The sequence below is a fragment of the Cebus imitator genome, unplaced genomic scaffold, assembly GCF_001604975.1.
Source record: "Cebus imitator isolate Cc_AM_T3 unplaced genomic scaffold, Cebus_imitator-1.0 Scaffold28, whole genome shotgun sequence".
Taxonomy (NCBI): Eukaryota; Metazoa; Chordata; class Mammalia; order Primates; family Cebidae; genus Cebus; species Cebus imitator.
The window spans coordinates 4,557,923-4,580,662 of NW_016107343.1; the positions used below are offsets into that span (position 1 = coordinate 4,557,923).

At 49.7% G+C, this 22,740-nt stretch overlaps 2 protein-coding genes across 9 annotated transcripts in view; both read right to left on the minus strand.

Annotated features, from left to right (window-relative positions):
- Positions 1–2,637: 2,637 nt before the first annotated feature.
- Positions 2,638–4,882, minus strand: APOA1 (apolipoprotein A1). 2 transcript variants are annotated; one of them, XM_017523341.1, is made up of 4 exons: positions 4,538–4,882; positions 4,227–4,289; positions 3,883–4,039; positions 2,638–3,298 (listed from the first exon to the last, which is right to left on the minus strand). In XM_017523341.1, the coding sequence occupies exons 2-4, from the start codon at positions 4,267–4,269 to the stop codon at positions 2,695–2,697; spliced, it is 804 nt and encodes a 267-aa protein (XP_017378830.1). In that variant the 5' UTR covers positions 4,270–4,289; positions 4,538–4,882; the 3' UTR covers positions 2,638–2,694. The 2 variants fall into 2 exon arrangements, with proteins under 2 accessions (XP_017378830.1, XP_017378829.1); XM_017523340.2 differs by having other exon boundaries at positions 4,509–4,693.
- A 5,827-nt stretch (positions 4,883–10,709) lies between these two features.
- Positions 10,710–22,740, minus strand: part of SIK3 (SIK family kinase 3) — a 245,081-nt gene continuing 233,050 nt past the window's right edge. For 6 of the 7 annotated variants that reach the window (XM_037736656.1, XM_017523354.2, XM_017523352.2 and 3 more), the window contains 4 exons: positions 15,906–16,069; positions 14,665–14,797; positions 13,574–13,744; positions 12,588–12,826 (listed from right to left, as the gene is read on the minus strand). In XM_037736656.1, coding sequence (XP_037592584.1) covers positions 13,587–13,744; positions 14,665–14,797; positions 15,906–16,069 — 455 coding nt within the window. In that variant the 3' untranslated portion in view covers positions 12,588–12,826; positions 13,574–13,586. Of the gene's footprint in view, positions 12,827–13,573; positions 13,745–14,664; positions 14,798–15,905; positions 16,070–22,740 lie in introns of all 7 variants that reach the window. The other variant, XM_017523349.2, reaches the window with a different exon arrangement.

Here is a 22,740-nt window from a genome sequence, read left to right on the forward strand (position 1 = left end):
GGCCGTTGCAAGTGTGCCATCTGTGTCTGGGCATCGGAGAGGGCCAAGGCTGTTCTGTGGGTGGGCACTGGCCAGCATTCTGTTCACTTCCTGTAGCTGGGTGATCTCTGCGCCTCAGTTTCTTCATCTCTAAGGGAGGAATCACTCTCCGTACCCTGCCTTCCTTGACAGGTTTATGTGGAAGGTCAAACAGGACAATACATTTGCTGATACTTTGATAAACTGTTAAGTGCCGCTCAACATGACTTGAGTGGCTGCCCTATGCCAGCCACTATGCCTGGCACTTAAGCCCTCATCGGAGTTGAGACTGTGTGCTCACTCAAAGCTGTGGAGCTGACTTCCCCTACCCAGGCCACCTGGCCTTCCTAGGTACAGGTGAGGGGAGGAGGCCGGATGGGCTCGTGGCTGGAGTAAGATGCAACGAGGCGCTAGACTTGGCTCCACCACTTGACATCAGCCTCGGTTCCTTACATGTAAAATGGGTACAATAGTACACACTGCAGGTGTGTCATGAGATTGAAATGAGAGAGTGTTCAAACCGTTTGGCACAGCCCCTGCATGTGAAGATGCCTGATAAATGTTGTCATCATTATAGTTGAGCTGACTGGGCCCTTGGGACCCAGCTTGGAGTGGCAGGGGGCAGTGTCCTGGGATCTAAAAAGGAGCACAATGTCACCCCAACAGAGGCTGCCTTCGTGTCCCCACCACCTGAAAGATGTCAGGCCAGAGAGCTCTAGAGCTGCAGATGGCTTGAGTAGGCCTCCATTCTTCAGATGAAAAAACTGAGGCCCAGAGAGGTGAACGCAGTTGCCCAGCATCACAGAGCCAGCACGTGGCAGGGCCAGACCTTGAGCCCAGGTCAGCCGCGTGCATTCTGCTCAGTTGATGCAGAAAACAGTTTTGTCACTTCTATGTCAGGTGTTAGGGGCTCCTTTACAGGTCTCAGTGGCGTCAGTACCTCCTGCCCCACCTGGAGACTGCTTTCTCTCTGGAAATTCCCTAGGGCTTCTCTCTGGACCGAGAAATCTCAGCACCCTTATCTGGAAAATGCTCCCACCCAGACCTGGCTGGCTGCCTGCTGTTGTAGCTCTGAAAGATTAGGAACTACAGAGCTAACTCCTTTTTCCAAAGGGGTAGCTACGATACACTGGAGATTGCGACATGGGGATGGGGCCTGCATGAGGGGCCAAAAGGTCCTGCAGAGACAGGGCAGAGAAGGCTCTACGGGTACACTGCCCAGATCTGTGGAGCCATGTGCACACACGTGGGGACATTCAGACATGAGTGCAAAGAGGGACTGTGAGCAGGGAGGTCATGTGAGGCTATGTAAGCATGCCTGCACACCCATGTGAACTTGAGTGCTAGGCCACACGCTTCTTTTTTTTTTTTTGAGCCAGAGTCTTGCTCTATCATCCAGGCTGGAGTGCAATGGGACGATCTCAGCTCACTGTGACCTTCGACTCCCGGGTTCAATCGATTCTCCTGCCTCAGCCTCCCTAGTAGCTGGGATTACAGGTGCAAGCCACCATGTCCAGCTAATTTTTTTGTACTTTTAGTAGAGACAGGGTTTCACCATTTTGGCCAGGATGATCTTGAACTCCTGGCTTCAAATGATACCCACCTCTGCCTCTCAAAGTGTTGGGATTACGGGTGTGAGCCACTGCACGCAACCCACACATTCTTAATAATCATGGATGTCCAGGAGTGCAGGGTCTAAATAGGGCTGCCTAGCCGATCGTCCTACTGTTCGCTGTGCAAGCGACGTCCCATCTTCAGGCTTCAGCATCCTCATCCATGCTGTGTCTCTGATGGCAATCTAGCCAGGATGCGGGGAAGGGAGGATGCAGTGAGATCACAGATATGAGAGCATCTTGGAAATAAAAATGTACCTGCAAGGGGTGGTGGTGATTTTTCTGACTCAGGTCAGCTTCTGTCAGAGCTAGCAGAAAGACGGGGTGGCACCGCATGGACCTGCAGGGGGTGGAGGGCTGGCTTCCACTGCTGTGCCTGAGGATGCTGTGGCTATTTCTAGGTGGGACAGGAGGAGTGGGAGGGGAGATTGTGAAAAGAAAAGGGAATTGTTTGCTTGAGAGGTTTTTGAATTAACACAGGAGTATAGGTGCAAACTCCAAGCACTTCACTTGCACCTGGCCTAACCTCTGTCCCAGTGGCTCCCTGAGGCCGCTGTACCCCCACTCCACGGAAAGCGGCTCCGTGTGGGAACACCTCTGGGACCGGGAACCCACTGCTCCCAGCTAAAGTAACCCTGTTTCCTGGCCCACCTCGGACAGGGCTGCAGGCCTCGTCTGAGCCTCTTTCAGGACATTTGGCCTTGGATTGTCTGTGGCTTTGCGTGGTCCGCTGTGACTTCCTGTCTACATACTTGAGCCTTGCTAAGGCAGACTCTACTCCCTCCCTCATAAGCAGCCAGGCCTCCAGCAGGTCCTCCAGCGTCGATCTTGGCCCTAAGAGGCCCACTCTGGGCACGGAGTTGTTGAGATCCGGCTGGAAGTCCTTGTGCCAGGGCCAAAGGCCCCACCCGGGCTCCCCCGATGTCCCCGACCCTCCCCCCCGGGCTCCCCAAATGTCCCCGACCCCCACCCCGCCCCCTTCATTCTCCCGAAAGAAAGAAGCTGCTTCCTACTTTGGAAACGTTTATTCTGAGCACCGGGAAGGAGAGCGGCGGCTGGCGCCTCACTGGGAGCTCAGTTTCTTGGCGTACTCCTCGAGCGCGCTCAGGAAGCTGACCTTGAAGCTCTCCAGCACGGGCAGCAGGCCCTGGCGGAGATCCTCGAGCGCGGGCTTGGCCTTCTCTCCGAGCGCGCTCAGATGCTCGCTGGCCTTGGCGTGGTACTCGGCCAGGCTGGCGCCGCCGCTCTCCTTGAGCACTTCGAGGCGCGTGGCCAAGCGCTGGCGCAGCTCGTCGCTGTAGGGTGCCAGTTGTGTGCGCAGCGTGTCCACGTGGGCGCGCGCGCGGTCGCGCACCTGCTCTGCCAGCGGGCTCAGCTTCTCCTGCAGATCCTGCAGCTTCTGGAGTGCGCCCTCCTGGAACTCCGTGCGCAGCGGTTCTAACTTCTGGGAGTAGAGCTTCACCTCCTCCTGCCACTTCTTCTGGAAGTCGTCCAGGTAGGGCTGCACCTTGGCCTTCACCTCCTCCAGATCCTTGCTCATCTCCTGCCTCAGCCACCCTGTCTCCTTTTCCAGGTTATCCCAGAACTCCTGGGTCACCGGGCCGAGGTCTTCGCGCAGCTTGTTGACAGTGGAGGTCAAGCTGTCCCAGTTGTCCAGGAGCTTCAGGCTGGAGTGGGAAGCAGAGGGGTTGAGGGCTGGTCTCCCAGCGCCCCAGCCAACCCGGGGTGAGTCCTGGGCGACACCTGTCCACGAAGGTGCAGTGGCCTAGAGTTTCCAGTACACTCTCAACCAACACCTCTGCCCTGCCATGCCATGCCCCGTTGTGCAGCTGGACCGAGGCACAGAGAGGAGCTAAGAAAGAGACAGAGCTGGGACTGGTGCCCAGTTCTCTGGTCTCCAAAATGGGCCCTTGAAGGACCTCACCTCTCTGCCTACAGCACATTCTCCTCTCCCAAGGCAGCCCACACTTTTGCTGGGCAGGAGCAAAGGAGGTGACGAAGGGCAAGGGTGCTGCTGCACTTGTAGGCACAAGCTGGCATTGTTACCACGGATTGGGCAGCCCTGGTCTGTTCTTTGCAGGGGGCATGGGCTGTGACCCTGCCCAGGGTTCCCATTCCGGTCTCTCCATCCAGACCATTTGTAGGGCCCAGCTCCTCAGATAGTAGGTGAGGATGCACCAGTCTGGATTCAACATCTTCCCACAGGCCTCTGCCCCCTGCCCCTGCCCTCAACCCCAGGCTGGGTCCTTACTTTAGCTGTTTTCCCAAGGCGGAGCTTTCAAACTGGGACACATAGTCTCTGCCACTGTCTTTGACTGAATCCACGTACACAGTGGCCAGGTCCTTCACTCGATCCCAGGGGCTCTGGGGGGGTTCATCTTGCTGCCAGAAATGCCGAGCCTGGCTCCCTGGGGGTAGGAGGGGAGACTCAGATCAGGCCAGCTGTGGGCTGGGATCTGAGCCAAAAGGCCAGGCTTGGAGGTGGGAGAGAGGGGGCCAGTGAGAAGCCTGCTGCCTCTGCCCAGGAGGGTGAGCCAAAGGGGTTTAGGGAGAAAGCCCCCCGATAATTGGTTCCATAGGCTGGGGGACACCTACCCGTCAGGAAGAGCACGGCCAAGGTTAGCACCGCAGCTTTCATCCTGAAAGGCTGTGGGGGACCTGGAGGAGAAGAAGAGCCTGGCTGAATGGCAGTGGGAGTGGTGGGTCTCTAGCATGCAGAAGCCCCGTGCTCCCCCACTCATTACAGCCATGTGAGGAGAATGGGCACAGAGTGGGAGAAGACCTCAGGTTCCCAGAAGCCTGGCTTGGGGCAGAGCCTGAACCTCGATGCCTCGAGCTGGGGAGCCAGAGTCACCCGGGACAGGCAGCAGCACTCACCTCCTTCTTGGGCGGGCAGAAACACTCACCTCCTTCTCGAAGTCTAAGTAGCCAGCTCTCGCAGGGGCAGAGCCTATTTATGTCTTCAGCCAGGGGCTGGGCAGGGAGACAGATAAGCCCAGCCTGGTCCCTGCTGCTGCTCACTGGTCCTGGCGATGTGGAACTTGAGAGTTCAAGGATCAGCTCTGTCCCTGGGGCTGGGCAAATAGAGTGGGCAAACAGCGAGCTGCGGGGGCTGCAGGACAGGGGTCAAGGGTTGAGTGGGGCCGGGAGGGGAGTGGCTGCAGGCTTGCAGGTCCCAGGGGTGGGGTCGGGGTTCCCTGCACTCATCCCCTTCCCCTCCATGGGAGTGTGTGGGCGGTTGCCATTGTCCATTGTGCTGGCAGAGGGGAGGGGAGGGACGCTGGGACTCCTCCACTCAGGAGACCTCCTCCCCCACCATCCTGCATTCCAGGGAGACTACATCACTCCCATCCCCCTTTCCCCACCCCTTCCTCCCACCACTGTGCTTCTTTAGTCCCCAGCAGGTCCTGCAGGCCTCTCTCGAAGCCCCCCAAACTGGTAAACCTGGGGAGAGGGGAGAGCGCTCTGTGGTACCCAGACTGAGGTTTCAGAGACCTCTTGCATTTCAAAACACACTAGAGACCAATTCAGAGCTGCCAACTTTTAACTTTGTCATATAAAGATATTGCCTGCCTCCAAAAACCTCCACCATCTACCATGACCATCACCTCGAAAAGGAAAGACTTTGGCAAAAAAAAAAAAAAGGGGGGGGGGAAGCATAACCTCAGAATTACGTTGCAGAGTTGAAGTCCCTTAGATTGAAGACACCTTCCTTTGCATTGTTCACACACTTGATCACGCGCAGGTGGGACGAGATCCCAGCCTTGGGGAAGCCCTGGTGTGGGGAGAAGACCTCATTTCACTCGGCCTCCATCTTGCTGGAGGAAGATGGTGGGCAAGTTATGTAATCTCTCTGAGCCTCAGTTTCCTATCTGCAAAATGGGGCAAGAATGGTCAGAGTTGGCCAGGCGTGGTGGCTCACGCCTGTAATCCAAGCACTTTGGAGGCCAAGGTGGGCTGATCACCTGAGGTCGGGAGTTCAAGACCAGCCTGACCAACATGATGAAACCCCGTCTTTAAAAAAAGAAAAAAAGAATGGTCAGAGTTGTTGGAGGCCCCCGAGACAGCCTGTGAATGTAAGTGCTGTGCGTCCATTGGTGTTTGCAGCACCATCTTGTAAGGTTTCTCCGGGAAGGCCCAGACCTCCCGCAGCAGGTTACTGACGGAACCTGAGTCCTAGAGTCCGTGATGCAGGCTGAGAGGACCTGTGAGACCACTCCAGCCTCTCCCCACGCCACCGTCTCACTGATGAAGAGACTGAAGAGCATGAAGGGACTTTGCCCAAAGGCTCTCATCTCTCAGGGAGTTAGAAGCAAGGCTGGACCTAGAACCAGTCTCTGGACTTAGGACACATGGCAGAAATGTACCCTGTACCATCAGTCCAGGAAACTCCCTAACTCTAGAAACCAGCCTGACATCGCTGTTTACCAGATTGGGGAGTGGTCGGCCTCGTGCCTTTTATTTCAGAGAAGATTCTGGAGCCAGAAAACATTAGATTTGATTCCCAGCTCTGCCACTTATTAGCTGTTTGACCCTGGATGAGCTGTGCTACGTCACCTCCCCACACATAGTTCCTGATTGAAGATAATGATAGAACATGCCATCGCCCTGAGTTATGGCAGGAATTACTGTGTGGACAACGCTGCCCAAGATGCTCACATCCTCATCCCTGGAACCTGTGACTTTGCTACCTTCCATGGCAAAAAAAGATTTTGCCAGTGTGATTAAGGACCTTGAGATGGGGTGGTTAGACTGGATTCTTCAGGTGGGCCCACTGTCATCGCAGGAGTCCTTAATTACATAAGAGGGAGGCAGCGGTGTCAGAGTCAGAGAAGGAGATGTGGGGATGGCAGCGGAGGTCAGACTTGTGACGGCTGGAAGAGAGGCGTGAGGGGGGGACATGGGCAGCCCTTTCCTAGAAGCTGCAGAAGGCAAAGACTTTTTCCCTGCAGCCTCCAAAAGGAGCGCAGCTCTGCTGTCACCATGATTTTAGCCCAGTGTGACCCATTTTGGACTTCTGACCTCCGTAACTGTAAGATAATATATGTATGTTGTTTTAAGCGTGAAATTTGAACATATATGCAAAACTGTTAGAAAGGTACCTAGCGCTTAGTAAATAGTAACTATTCTGTTTTCTAGAATCCAAGTTTCTGGTATTCTTTCCCTTATTCCCACTACACTCGCTTTACGGCGCCTGAGACCTCAGCTTCTGCAGCAGGCATGAAGGCAGGAATCCCACTTTGCTCTGCTTGGCCTTGAATTGCACTTGCTGAAATATGGGACATCTTTTCCAGGACTGAAGTGGCCCCAGATGTCTGTGGGACTGTGCAGAGAGGGAGGTGGCCTTAGTGAGCCGTCAGCCTGGGCTGCCTATTTGGCCATCCCAGCTGCCTGTAGCTTTAGAAAGTGGGAAGGTAGCTGGTTCCCTGCAGAGACAGCTCACAGATTTCTCAGGCCAAGAGAGTGTCCTTTCTTTTGGGGGTGAGAGTCTATCCCAGCCAGCACATGGGGGAGTCTCAGAAGCTTACTGGTTAGACTCCAAGATACTTGCCAGTGTTTTTTGTCTTTTGTTTTTTGAGGCAGAGTCTCACTCTTGTCACCCAGGCTGGTGTGCAGTGGTGCGATCTCGGCTCACTGCAACCTCTGCTTCCCGGGTTCAAGCCATTCTCCTGCCTCAGTCTCCCAAGTAGCTGGGATTACAGGAATGCACCACCATGCCCAGCAAATTTTTTTGTAGTTTTAGTAGAGACAGGGTTTCACCATATTGCCCAGGCTGGTCTCAGACTCTTGACCTTGTGATCCGCCCACCTCGGCCTCCCAAAGTGCTGGGATTACAGGCGTGAGCCACCGCGCCTGGTCCTACCTGCCAGTGTTTTTACCCTTTTCTTTGGTTTGTTACTAAAATGATTGTTATGGCTAAACCTAATATTTAACTTGTGCACAGTGCTTTAGTGGCCAAAGCACTTTCACAACTTAGAATGTCCCTGTCAGGCTGGAGGCCAGATTTTACTTTTGTCATTTTGCCTGTGGGAAAACTGCAGCTCAGAGCCGCCCTGCATCCTTCAGCTGTTAGTATTTCACGCTGGCAGGGGTGGGAATTGGGGAGGCCTGGCTTCTGGTTCTTTGAGGGTGGCCCTGCACCCTTGCAGAGCTTGCAGCTCCCTTTGTACTCCGTTCAGGGACTGCTGAATTTCCTGGCTCAGGGACTGCAAGGTATCAGGATGGGGGTGCTGTTGAACAGCATCTTACCAAGCAGGGAGTTCTTTGTTTTTATTTTTGTTTTTGTTTTTGTTTTGAGACAGAATTTTGCTCTTGTTGCCCAGGCTGGAGTGCAATGGCGCAGTCTTGGCTCAATGCAACCTCCACCTCCTGGGTTCAAGCGATTCTCCTGCCTCAGACTCCCGAGTGGCTGGGATTACAGGCATGCGCTACCACGCCTGGCTAATTTTGTATTTTTAGTAGAGACAGGGTTTCTCCATGCTGGTCAGGCTGGTCTTGAATTCCCAACCTCAGGTGATTTGCCTGCCTTGGCCTCCCAAAGTGCCGGGATTACAGGCGTGAGCCACTGTCCTTTTTAAAATATACTTATTCACCAGGAATGAAATTCACTTCATTTCATTGCAAGGTATTTGGCTGAAACTAGACCAAAGCCCATTTACTAATATTTTGGAAAGAAAGGAAGTCTTTCTGGACAGAGCCTATGGAAAAACTAACAACTGCCACCAACTGGGCTCGTGACAGACTCAGACTCAGGGTCTAGCCAGGCGTTGTTCGAGGCGCTAAGTGCCCATGGGTTGGGATGTTTAGTGGCTGTGGGGCCCCCATTATAGGCCCCTATTTCCACCCACTTCTTTCCCTTGTCTTGGGGGCCTCCACTGCTCCTGACATGGTCACCAAGTCCTGGCCCTGGATGCCCTGAAGTGTGGGAGTGTTGACAGCTACTGCAAGAGTGGATTTTGCACAGAAAGATTAGCGACTCCTTTCACAATTTATGCCCCAACATACTGGCCAGTCTGCACTGGGAGGACTCTGTCCCCTGCTAGGTCTGGCACATAACAGACACCCGCCAAACATCTGCTCAGTGAATGGCACCGGCACGCTAAACAGAGGGTCACCAGCCTGGTCATAGGGAGGCGTGGTCCTGGGAGGGGAGGCAGCCACATACCAGCCCCTGCTCAGAACATTTCTTCTGGGAGCATGTGGTGTGGGCTAGAATGAGACTCAGGGAGGGGAGGTGCCGACTAAGCAGGGAAGACAGGACCCCTAGCCCCAGTATTTCCTATTTGGCAATTTTGCTGCAGCTCTTGTGATAGAGCCCCAAGTTAGACCCTTGGGCGGGGCACTGTCACTAACTAAGCAAGATTCTCTCCTGCCCTCCTGCTTAGGGGACTAAGGCCAGGACAGAGCTTACCTTTGACCAGCAGGAGGGAGGCACAGTAGCCCTCTGAATTCTTGATCTTTGCAGCTGGTATGGGGTGGGGGCTGGCACAGTCAGAAAACTGGGTAGGAATCTGTCAGCACGGTTCCTGTTTTCTGGAGCTGAGCTCTCCAGTCTGTATCCAGGAGCCAGTGCTCTGCTTCCTCCAGAATCTCACCCTACCCCTGGCCCAAAGGCACCCTGGCTGATTTTAGGAGGGAGTGGCACTTATTGCAACAGGTGCTACAATTTGTTGGATGGCATCTGGGTGTGATCGCTGTTTGGGTCTAGAGACCCACCTAGTCTTGCATGACAGCATATATAGACTCAGGAGTTTCAGAAGAGCCTCCTTGAGAAGGCTCTTTTTATTCTAATTTAAATGGCTCTGCAGCCCCCCATGGACTTGAAGTCTTTCTTTTCTTCTTTGCAGGAGTGCAGTGGTGCGATCATGGCTCACTCACTGCAGCCTCAAACTCCTGGGCTCACACGATTCTTCAGCCTCAGCCTCCTGAGCAGCTGGGACCACAGGCATGTGCCACCAGCCTGGTTATTTTTTTGTAGAGGTGGGGTCTTGCTATGCTGCCTAGGCTGAACTCAAACCCCTGGGCTTACATAATTCTCCTGCTTCAGCCTCCTGAGCAGCTGGGATTACAGGCGCATGCCACTGTGCTCAGCTTCAAAGGCTTTCTAAATTCCCTCTCATTCTTCCTTCTGTGAACTCAGATGGTGTTTCCAGCTTCAGTGAGTTTTCTTCATACAAGACCTTCAACCAGCTGTCTCTTAGCCATGCCCGGGACCTTGCTGGAAACTCTACCCTGCCCTTTGGAGTTCAGGTGTAGAAAAAGGAGAAAACTATAGGATAATTCACCCCTGGCCTTTTTTTTTTTTTAAGATTCTTCCTCTGTTGCCCAGGCTGGAGTATAGTGGCACATTCTTGGCTTGCTGCAACCTCCTCCTCCTGGGTTCAAGCCATTCTCCTGCCTCAGCCTCCCGAGTAGCTGGGACTACATGCACATGCCACCATGCCTGGCTAATTTTTGTATTTTTGGTAGAGACAGGGTTTCACCACATCGACCAGTCTGGTATTGAACTCCTGACCTCAGGTGATCCACCTGTCTCGGCCTCCCAAAGTGCTGGGATTACACATGTGAGCCACTATGCCCGGCCCGTCCCTTTCTTTCCAAATATTTATTTAGCTATACTCTCACTAGGCCAACAAGGGTCACATCTTAAAGCGTCCAGCCTGTGTCCACTCTTTAAGGATCCTTCCCTGTACTCTTCAAAAGTGCCCTTTCAAGGAAACTGTCTTCCACCTGGCTCAGCAAATTCAAATGCTCCCTTCTGACAGGGCAGAGTCCTAGCTGGGTGCCCAGGAACACAGTGTGAAGTGGAGTTCAGGCTGCTAGAGAATGTGAGTTCATAAGGTGAGATGAGATCATGAATCATTCAAAGCCCCACCCTAAGCCTGGGAGACCTCTCCAGCCTCCGCTGCTCCAGCTCCCACTTACCTGAGCCTTCTCCCAACTAGACTCCGAAGCACAAATAATCTATCAGCCTAAGAACCGGGTCAGGCTCCTATCTACACAACCTCCTGCTATCCCACTAAGTAACCAAGTTGGGAATAGTGCCTCACAAAAGGAAGGACAAAAGGTCTTAGCAACTTGAGTCTGGAGATTTTTTTTAATTCTTTTTAGTTCAACATAAAATGAGAAAGAAAAAAATACTTCTGACATTTTCAGAGAACAGAAATAGGAAAGTATGTTCATATACATTCAACATATACTGCGCATATTGGTTACTACAATACAAAGCAATGAGTTTTTTTTAAAGTGTAGTTTGCAAGATGGCACGGTTAGTAGACTCACTGGCTTTCATCTGGTGTTGCTGGAGGGTGCAGTCTGCTCTCCCATACATACAGTACCATGTAAACAGATCAGGCTGAATGCGTGGTGGTGGTAGGGCAAGTCGGGGGCATAAGAGTTGGAACAAGCCCAGAGAAGTCAAACAACAGCTTTTAGGGCTTTCTTGGTAAGCCCCCTTCTGGTGAGTAGTTGGTGACCCCACCAAGTGGAGGGGAGACTGGGGACCATGGAAACACGGGACTGCTCCCAGGAAAAACTCTTGCACTGCAGAATTCCACTCAAGGGATATTGGGTCCAGGAGCTGAGCTGCCAGTATCAGTGGAGTCGGACATGGTGCATAGGGATCCCGCCAGCAACATCAGGATGGCCATGCTGGGCACCCGCTTTCCTCTGTGCAAATTCTGGACGAAAAACTAGGAGGGGATTCAGGAATCCTTGCTCTCCTTTCCCGGAAATAAAAAAGGATGGAGAGTCAGAGTATTCAAGGTCTCTCTCTTGTTTTGAAGATCAGAAGGAGATAACCCAGACCCTCTCTCAGCCCCAGCCAGCAGAGAAGACTTTGGTTTCTAACAATGAAGAGAAATAAAGATAACACAAACAATAGCTATTGCGTATGCACTGCTTCAACTGGGGAAAGGCGATCACTGCATCTGTCACTGGCACAAGTAAGAGCGGTTCACAATTACAATGCCTAAAGGAAATACTTTGAACAAAAGGTGCAAGTCACAATTCAAATAGAATTGAATCTGGTTAAACATTTCTCTTTTAAACAAAAATTCCTTTTGTCTTTATTTATTAATAATGATAACAATAATATCAACATTTACCAAAAACAATTTCTACATGATCAAGAATTAATACAGGGGCTGAGGGTGCCCAGTGGGGAGGAGGAGGTTAGGAGAGAGGCAGGGGCTGAGGCAACCTCCTACGCTTCTTGCCTGTGACAAAGAGGCTGAAAGGGGAGAGCATATATATATATTATATATTATATATATACACACATACATATATAATATATATGGAGAAACAATTCTTTTTATAGACAATATAAAATGAGAATGAAGGATGCCACAGAAAGCATAGTGCACTGCTGTTGGGTGTTTAGTCCATGGATAAAACCAGCAGGATGATCAAGGCAACCAACTTTCCAGGTTACAAGAGGGGAGCTGAGATATCCACCAAAAGCAAAGGCTCAAATTGAGACATTCTAACTGGCAAACCATCTGTGCCAGGTCATTCTCAGCCTCCGTGCTAAACTCTTCATATGATCTTGGCTGGGACAGACATGTTTTTCTGTGGATCCCAGCAGTAAAGACCTCTCTAGGTTCCAGGCTTGGGGGTTTCTCTTTGTTCTTTTTGTTCTGTAAGTGCTAGAAGCCGTCACCCTTCCTCTCTCCCTTTGCCTGCCATGAGGATTCCAGAGGATGGCATCCTCTAGTATTTGCTTTCACAGAAGAGCAATGCAGGGGGATGGAGGCTGATGAAGGCTAGGGAGGGAGTGGCCCTGAGGCCCCTGGCCTCTGATCTAACTGCTTTGCTCTCCTGTTTCAAAAAAGGGACAAAAGGAAAAAAAGAAAGAAAGAAAAAAGAAAGTAAATCACCTCCAGAAGAAAACATACCAAAAACAAAACAAAACACAAACCCCCAAACGAAACAACAAAACCACCAACTCAAATATACTTTCACAAAAGATGGAGAACATGGATTTCCTGTTTATTTCCTTGGTGACTTGGTCATACAAGCAAACATGGCAAAACCCTCTCAGAACCCAAAAGAACAGCACACGGATGAACCAAATGTGAGGAGAGGAGCTGTGATATTCTGGGTGCAGAGAAACACAAGGGCAATTTGGCGCAGCGCTGCTAGATACTGTGGGTTTTCAATCAACCTTTTCATTCCCAAGCTGTACACACAACCTACAATAAGGCAGACACAGAGGAGAATTAGTTTGAAAAGAGAAAGACTCAAATTTCCATTTAAAACTTAAAAAAAAACCAAAACTCAGAGGGCTCCCCTTCCCTCTGCGGCCTGCCACACTGAGGTGCTGATATGGATTTGCCCAGCAGCTTCCCTTCATCAGGTCTCTTCTGCCAAGGATTTTCCGGATACAACCAATGGTGCCTACTGTGTACTCTTTGCATTACTCCAGCCAAACGAGCTGATTTCCCCATTTTCTACCACGGGGCTCTCATCACACATTTCCCCAGTCCGGAATATCCTGCCACTTGCTTCTGTATGGCCTTAAAACAAATATGGCTAGACATGTTATCTTGCCAGGTTTTGTCTTTCAGGACTGAGCTTAAGGACTTCCTCCTTTCCTTATTATGTTGGCCAGAGGTCACCTCCATCCTTTGGAGCCATAGCTCACTTCTGTCTCTGTGAAGATGACAGCACCTAAAACACGAGGTGGGGCTTGTATCTTACTCCCATAACTGAATTGAGAGACTATGTCTAGCATTTCTTCTGCATACCCCCGCCCCTATCCCGTGCCCTAAAATTAGCAGGGTACTTAATGAAAAGCAGGAAACTGTGAAGCCACGAGGGGAGGCGTGGCATTATCGATTGCACTGGCCACCACAACACATGGGCTGAAGCTCCTGACGGGATCGGGAGCGGGCACTGGGCCACAGGGCTTGTTTGTCCCTGGCCAGGGTGACACTCACTCTCTGCTTCTTGTTACACGCCTGCCTGCTCCATGCTGAAGGAGACTTCGGGGTGCTTGTAGCTGAGCAGAATGTCTGTAATACAGGTAGATGGATAGCAAGAGGAGTTTAAATGCTGGCTGCCATCACTCAGGTCTGGGTGCTCATGACCTCCCAGGCTTGCCCCACATTCTGCAAGACCAAAAAGAATATATGAGGTTGGCAGGGAACTGAGGGGCTAAGAGCGCACGGGGGAGAGAGAGGAGGAATTGAAGGCAACCTGTCTGAGCATCCCAGAGCCTGACTCGCAGCCCTGAATTCCAGCTCACAGGCCCTCAAGGTGCTGAGTGATGATGGGTGGGGGCCAAGATTCTTCTTGTATTCTCCTCTGCCTGTTCCGTTTTTTCCCTTTTCCTTTACCCTTTCCCATCCTTAAGTAAGATCAACTACTGTAGTATGAGAGAAGATAGAGAACTCCTTCAGAAAGGATCGCCTCTTAAAGGCTGAAAGGGACAATAATTTTACTGCCTGCAGGTACCCGTTCCTGGGCACTGTCAGTGTTCTGACACTGTGCTAAGCACTTTATACTCACTAAGCCAGCCTGCCCTCACAGTACAACGTAGGATAAAGGCTCTATCACTTTTGCCCCTTAACAGATGAGGATCTCAGGGTCCAGAATAGCCAAGTCCCTCGCCTGCAGGGCCTGAAAAGGATAGCCCTGGGGCTGACGGCAGACCTGTGCCGCCCAGGATCTATGCCTGGTATTTGTTATGACACCCTCCCTTGACTGGCTCCAAGGAGAGGTAGAAATGTTCCATCAGGACCTGATGCCCTCTAAGCAGAGCCAGAAAGAGCTGTTGAAGGCATATCGTCACAAAGATCAGAAACAGGGATATGAGAGCCCTGTGCCATCTGGCTAGAAGCCACGCCTCCTTTACACACTGCACTCAGGGAAAGACTTGTGGGGAAAGGGGCTGTGTCCAGAACCTGTGGGATGCTGTGGCTCCACCTCCCCATGAGCTCTTCCTGCAGAAGAGGGGCACAGTCACAGAAGATGGAGGGAGGCCCCTCCAGGAACATCTCTGGAATGCCCCAGGCAGAAGGCTCCTCACCCTCATTTTCCCCATCCTGAAACTGCTGGCTGCCCATGAGCGACGACTGGCTGAGAACTGCATCCGACATCCGGGCAGAACTAAGTGCTTTCCCAGCCACGAGACTCATTCCTGGCAAGTTATCCAGCTGTACCTGCAGAAACAGTTAGGAGAAGACGTAAGCACACCAGAGACAGCACACTCTCAGGCAACAGACAGCCTGAGGCCCCGCTCCCAGACTCCTTCCTCTACAGCACCACCCAAAGGGGGCGCTCCATAGCAACAGCGTGGTTTCTCCCACAGGGTTGGGGAAGTGGGGTGGGGCGATTGTGGCAAATCTCAGTTGTGGTGACATCTTGACACTTACATGGCCTTCTAAAACCAGGTTTCTGACCTATCCCCATCACCACTGGGACTTTATCTTAGAACAGCACCATCTAGTCACACTCTGCAATGATGGAAATGTTCTCTGTCCTGTCCAACATGGTAACCACTAGCCACAGGTGGCTACAGAGCACTTTAAGTGTGACTGGTATGACTGAAGAACTGAATTGTTAATTGTTTTTCATTTTAATTGGTTTAGATTTGAATAGCCACATGTGGCTAGCTACTAGACTAGCGCCACTCTAGGAAAGCAAAACTTTGCTGAGGCCCACCAGCTCCCCTGATCAGTGTAGCTTACTATGTAGAAAAAGAACCAGAAGCCTATAGGCTCATTTGGGGCCGGAGTTTAGACTGAGAAGAGATTTAATAACCAAAACTATAGGGAACAGATGGCAACTATTTCTGATTCCATGGTCTAAAATTTGGAGCATAGATTCTACTGGAATTAAGGGTTAGTCTGTTAGGGTGACTCAAAGAAATGCTCTCAAGGCGGGCAGATCACTTGAGGCCAAAACTTAAGAGACCAGCCTGGCCAACATGGTGAAACCCCATAACTACTAAAAATACAAAAGTTAGCCAGGTGTGGTGGCAAGCACCTGTAGTCCCAGCTACTCAGGAGGCTGAGGCACAAGAATCACTTGAACTGGGGAGATGGAAGTTGCAGTGAGCTGAGATCACGCCACTGTTCTCCAGCTTGGGTGACAGAGTGAGACTCCATCTCAAAAAACAAACAAAAAGAAATGCTCCCGTTTCCAGAAAGGCTGGATGCTGAGTAAGGAGAGTGGCCAGGAGAGGCTACCCCGCATCACTATGCTCTGCTTCGAGGCTGGAAACAGATGGGAGGATCCACGTCTGCACAGCAGGAGGGACCAACATACATAAGCATCGTCGCTGTTCTGGATGGTATGGTGTCTCTGGAGGGCCCGGGGCCTGTGCTGCTCGTGGACGGAGGGGTGTGCTGGGTACCCGAGCCCGTTGTGATCCTGCAGCTCCACTGCTTGTCCTGGAGAACTTCTATCCATGCAGTTCCCTATGACAGGCTCTGAGGAGACACAGCAGAATAGAGTCAGTGGGGCTGAACTTCTTCCAGCACTGGAAACCCCCATCCAAGAAATGTCTTGCAAGGGACAATGGGCAAGGCTGAGGAGACCAAGTACCCTAAGCACTAATCCTCACTCAGTGGTCATGGCTTAGAGCCCACCACCAGCAAAGATAAGCTGCTACAGCAAAGATAAGCCTCTTTAGGAGGGGATCACACCCTTAGGGAAAAAAATCCCACGTGGAGGCATGGCTGGACCCCACTGAACCTTCTCTTCTTTCATTTCTCTGTTAATCGATTTAATTCAATCGATTAACAATGATCGATTCCCAAATATAGATGCACATGAGAATTACTCTCATGAAATTCTTTTGCTTTCAGGAACCTCTAGCCTGGGAGGATGTGTCTGTTCTGTGGCTGCCTGCTCTCTCCTCCCCCGGTGACCTCAGTGTACCACACTGCTCCTCTCCTTTCTACTTCTCTAACTGCTGCTTCTGACTCCTTCGATGGCACCTCCACCCTTTCTAAGCAAGCACTCTCCACATTTTTGTCCTTGACCTTCTGTTTCCCCACACTTACTTTGGCAACATTATCTATTTTCATGGCTGTACTGCCTTTATGTAAAGAATTACTGAAGTGCTCTTTTAAACCCCAGATCCGTATTTCCAGCTACTTACTAGGTATCGTTCCCTGGATATCCAACCAGCATGTAACACTTACATGTCCAATTCCAGACCCATCAACTGCCCCTATAACCTGTTACTCCTTCACACATTGTTGTTTTGATGTCTAATTTTCTGAATCTTCCAGACATAAGCACTTAGGGCCACTATTGATCCCTTACTCCTGATGCCACAACAGCTTGAAGTCTAATCAATCTACCTCTGCCAGCTGGTCACTTGAGTCCCTCTGTTTCCAATCTCATGGAAACCCGATTACATCTTGCCTGGATTATTATACTAGCCTCATAACCATCCCCTACTACTACCGTACGAAGACCGATCGTTCTGTAGTTCATTCACTTTCATTTTTACAACATTGCCCAGCTATCTTCCAAGCGGTGTCTCACACTCCCCTCTCCTACACATTCTAAGCTCTAGTCAAATGGGACCACTTAACTGTCCCCATCTATGCACAATTCTATGCATTTGCTCTCACTGTTCCTTCAATCTGCAAATAACTGATTTCTTCTGCCTCCATTCCTGCCAATCCAAATCAACTCATCATTCTAAGTCCGTATCAAATGCTACTGTCTTGATTAAACTTTTCTTTTCAAACAGAAATAGATCATCTCTACCTTTAAACTTCAAAAGACTTTGTCTCTGATTACTTTAACATTATCCTTGTTACCATGTTCAATTAGTACTTAAACATTCACATTAGACTACAAATCTTTGCAGGCAAGAACTGTATCTCATGTACATCTGTGAAGCTTCAGTCTTCTAGAACATTGTCCTATACTCAGTATTATGATCTCTTTAACTGATGTCAGTGAATTCTCTTTAGGCTGCGCATGATGGTTCATACCCATAATCCCAGGACTTTGGGAGGCTGAGGCGGGTGGAGCACCTGAGGTCAGGAGTTTCAGACTGGCCTGGCCAACGTGGTGAAACCCCACCTTTACTAAAAATACAGAAATTAGCTGGATGTGGTGGTGTATGTCTGTGGTCCCAGCTACTCGGGAGGCTGAGGCAAGAGAATTGCCTGAACTTAGGAAGCAGAGATTACAGTGAGCCAAGACCATGCCACTGCACTCCAGCCTGGGCAAGAGAGTGAGACTCTGTCTCAAAAAAGAATAATAAAAATAAATGCTCTCTTAATATGGGTTACTATCCTGTCAGAGCATGCAACTCTATGGACTAGAAATTCGGAAGAAAGAGGAATGAGTATTTGTTATCAACGATCGACAAGAAGACTATCAAAGCCACACCTACGTTGACAGGATCCTCCTAGTTGTACTTTTGGCTTCAGTCTCTAAGAGCCTGGGTACCCGAACGTAAGTTTTGTTTGTTTGGTTTTCTGAATTAAAGCTTCTTGGAAACTACTGAGCTTATCTAGGATGAACTGACTGTTGGTGGGACAAAGCTAAAAAAAAAACCTCTTCATAGCAAACACAGCTCTAATGCTAACTGCGTCATTCCAATTATCTATTTGAATAATGAAAGTAAAACATTCTTCTTGAGTGTTGGGTAAGGGATTTCAGGTCTCTGTGTTTAAAAGGTTTTCTACAATGATTAAGGTTAGGCTTGGACTTAGGGGCAGAGGCAGGATGGAAAGGGAGGGGAGCTAACTGACACGTACAATGCTAGTAATGCAAGACATTCTGGAGGAAAATGAGCAGGAGGGAGCTTCCCAACTACCAACTAAAGATGATGGCAAGTGAGAAATCTTTTGACAGTTCTCTGAGCAAAGAGGTAAAAGGAAAAGCCAGCAGCCAACTATTTTGCTACAGAAAGCTAAAAGCCAGTGGAGAGAAGATAAAAGAAAGCCTACACCAGAACTTGTTCTGTGGAATTAGCCCGCCCACTGTACCTACTCAACGCATTCCCCTCCTTGGCCAGCTCGCATGGTGGCACCAGGGCCAACCAAAAACCACTGGCAGGAAGTGGTGCAACACAGCTGTGTGGGAGCAAGGAAATGTTGATTCTGTCTCCTTTGCCAAGAAGCAATGAGAGCAGCCGCTTCTTACTTTTTCAAAAACCTATACTGTCTTCTTTGATAGCTAACATCATCCACTCCACTCCTTTGGTGCTTTTCTCCTTTAAGCCTGATCACATATTGGATGCAAACCTCATCAGTTGCACCTCTTTGCTCTCCGCAAGGACAAACCTGAACGCTCTCCTGTTTAAAGATTTTAAAAGATCATTACTAACCATGAGGAAATGGCAAAGCTAACAAAATGTACACAGTCCTGGCTGGAGCCTTCCCGCCTCTTCCGGAGGCCTCAGAGTTGTTTGTTTGCCGTGTCTCTTAAGGCTCTTCCCCCGACCCCCCTCAGAACTTGTTTTTATTCCTGAGAATGGGGCCTCTGCAAACCAAAACACCCACCCTCCTCTGGGCTCTGCCTTGTCTGCTCTCTTCCCGACTTCAGGTTTGATGTCTGTAGGCACCAAGACAGAGCAAGTGACAGCCTGACAAATCATGTGAGGGGCCTTCCTGACTCCCAGCCCAGAGCTCATCCTTCAGCCAAGCTGCAGTTAAAAGCAAGGGCCATGAGCACAAGCTCTGGGGTCAGGAATCCTGGCTTTGCTGCTTCCTGGGGAGCGGAAACTTGGGCGAGTTATCCCGCTTTGCTAGGGCTTACTTATCTGTACAAGAGGACTGACACCATGGGTGTGGAGTGCTTCATAGAGGTTACCACACTGTAAAAGCTCAATAAAGTCTGGCATGATTTATATTCAGTTTAGAGATGTTATTTCTGAGTGCATAAGGGCATACTGAGTCAGCTGACAAACAAGGAAATTGATTTAATCACAGAACCCTGCTTGCAGAATTACGAGGGACAATTTACCCATACGTAAATGAACAAATGACTCAGGGAAACTTTAACTTCCAGAAGAAGCCTCTGATTCAGGACAGATGAATGTGAGTTAAAAACCAGATAAAAGAGTATTAATAGGAGTCAGGGAATAAACCAGGGCTCTGTCTGCTCAAGTTTCAGTATAATCAGTAGGTCAAAGACCTGGAAGGCTAGTATCTTTCATTTGGTAGCTGTGCTTGGAAGGTGCAGAGTGGGCAAGGAGGCGTAAAGGGAAAAATATATGATTAGGGAATCAGAAAACTAGTCAGGACCTAGCTCCTTCACCAGCAAAGTACACAAATGTTGGCAAATCTTTTAGCTTCTCCTCAAGGTTCCTGATCTGAAAAATGAGAGTTGTTTGGGGGCTCAAAAAGACAACACATGTAAAGGAGTCTTTAATCAATTGTAAAGGACAAGGTGAGTCAAGTCTGATTTTTGGTAAGAATGCTGACCCTGAGTCTAGAAGTCCTTTGTGACACTCTATAAATGAGTGACTGACCACCCCCACTGACCACTTGGGGGTGATAAATATTCCCAAGAGCTACATGCTCAAATATTTATCAAACTAAAGCTAAGAGAATGCAGAAGATGCTGGAGAGGATGTGAAGAAACAGGAACGCTTTTACACTGTTGGTGGGAGTGTAAATTAGTGCAACCATTGTGGAAGACAGTGTGGTGATTCCACAAGGATCTAGAAATAGAAATACCATTTGACCCAGCAATCCCATTACTGGGTATATACCCAAAGGATTATAAATTGTTCTATTATAATAGAACACATGCACACGTATGTTTATTGCAGCACCATTTACAATAGCAAAGACCTGGAACCAACCCAAATGCCCATCAAGGATAGACTGGAAAAAGAAAATGGGGCACATATACACCATGGAATACTATGTAGCCATAAAAAAGGATGAGTTCACGTCCTTTTCAGGGACATGAATGAATCTGGAATCCATCATTCTCAGCAAACTGACACAGGAACAGAAAACCAAACACCGCTTGTTCCCATTCATAAGTGGGAGCTGAACAATGAGAACACATGGACACAGGGAGGGGAGCCTCACACACTGGGGTCTGTTGTGGGGTGGGGAGGTTGGGGAGGGATAGCATTGGAAGAAATACCTAATGTAGGTGACAGGGAGATGGAGGCAGCAAACCACCATGGCCATGTGTATACTTAAGTAACAAACCTGCAAGATCTGCACATGTACCCCAGGACTTAAAGTATAATTAAAAAAAAAGAGAGAGAGAGACAGAGAGAGAATGCAGAGGTGGGATGACTGTCCAATCACACAAGGGGAAAAATGCACAAACGGACACAATGCACACACCACCTGCCCGGGGAACTCTGGGCAACTTGCACAATTCTCTATCAAATCTGTCAATGTTGACTCGTCCTTACTCACTTACTAGGTTTTAAGACAAAATGGGAGCAATGACGTGCTTGCATACTCCTCTTAAAGGCTCTGGGGTAACCTCTCCCAGTCTGTCAGCATTTTACTGCTCTATGAGGCCTGAGTAATAATGCTGAGGCTGACTGAGCTCAGAGAAGAGGATGTGGTTTTCTTTGTGAGCTCCAGTTGGTAGTCTCACTGTGTAGACTGGTTATACTGCTGTATTTATTTGCAAAGTCAAAAAAAAATCAAGTGTTATGTAACACTATAGAAGAAAGACCTTATTTTTACCTCTAGGGTGGCAGACAGGGAGATTACAGGCAGCATGGGGCATGTGAAGTCCTGATACTTCTTTTTTTTTTAAGACAGATTTTTGCTCTTGTTGCCCAGGCTGGAGTGCAATGGCGCGATCTCTGTTCACCGCAACCTCCGCCTCCCAGGTTCAAGTGATTCTCCTGCCTGCCTCAGCCTCCTGAGTAGCTGGGATTACAGACATGCGCCACCAAACCCGGCTAATTTTATATTTTTAGTAGAGATGGGGTTTCTCCATGTTGGTCAGGCTGATCTCGAATTCCCAACTCAGGTGATTTGCCCGCCTCAGCCTCCCAAAGTGTTGGGATTACAGGCGTGAGCCACTGTACCTGGCCGTGAAGTCCTGACACTTCTACAAATTTGAAACAGACCTTTGGCATGCTGCCTGCTCAGTGCTCACACTGCCTGGTCTCATATTGGCTTGGCTGGTGGCAAACAGCCATCAGGGATATAGGTAACCATGGACACTGATATGATGGCATCTAACTTTCCTTTACTAATACCAACATGGCTGGGTGTGGTGGCTGGTGCCTGTAATTTCAGCACTTTGGGAGGCCAAGGAGGGAGGACTGTTTGAGCCCAGGAGTTCAAGGGCAGCCCCGGCAGCAGAGCAAGACCCCATTTCTACCAAAAATAAAAAAAATAAAAAAAATAAAAAATAGCTGAGTGTAGTGGCACGTGCCTGTAGTCCCAGCTGCTAGGGAGGTTGAGGTGGGAAGACTGCTTGAGCCCAGGAGGTCGAGGCTGCAGGGAACCGTGGTTGCACCACTGCACTCTAGCCTAGGTGACAGAGCAAGACCCTGGCTCAAAAAGTAAACTAAATAGCACCAATAATCCCTGCTCATCTACCTTTAAGAAATACTAAGAAGATCACACTAGCTCTGCTCTTCTTAATGATACTTCTTGTAGCACTCAGTACCTAGGACTTCATAGCAAAGCTGTTTATGAGCTTGTTTTACATCCCCCAGTAGAGTAGAAGCTCCCTGAGGACAGGTTCTTTAAACTTTCACCCCTGCATTCCCATAGCACCTACAGTATAGTCTTGTGCAACACGGTTGTTCTATATGTGTTGAAGTTGCTCTTTCACAGGAATAATAGCTGAAGTGTTTGGGACTAGTGCCTACCTACACGGAGATAGAGGGACCATTAGAAGAAACAGCAGGCATTCCTTCCTGGCCAACAAGGTTGAGAAGTGAGCTCCCCCACTTGCCTGCAGGGTGGTAGGGGCACAGCATTATCTTTCCTGACAAAAATGACAGCAAATTATCTGATGATTTTTCGGTAAAGTTAAAATGTAAGCTTTCAAGTTTTTAAAAGAAACTTGACAGCCAGGCATGGTGGCTCATGCCTATAATCCCAGCACTTTGGGAAGCTGAGGTGGGTGGATCACTTGAGGTCAGGAGTTTGAGACCAGCCTGGCCAACATGGTAAAACCCCATCTC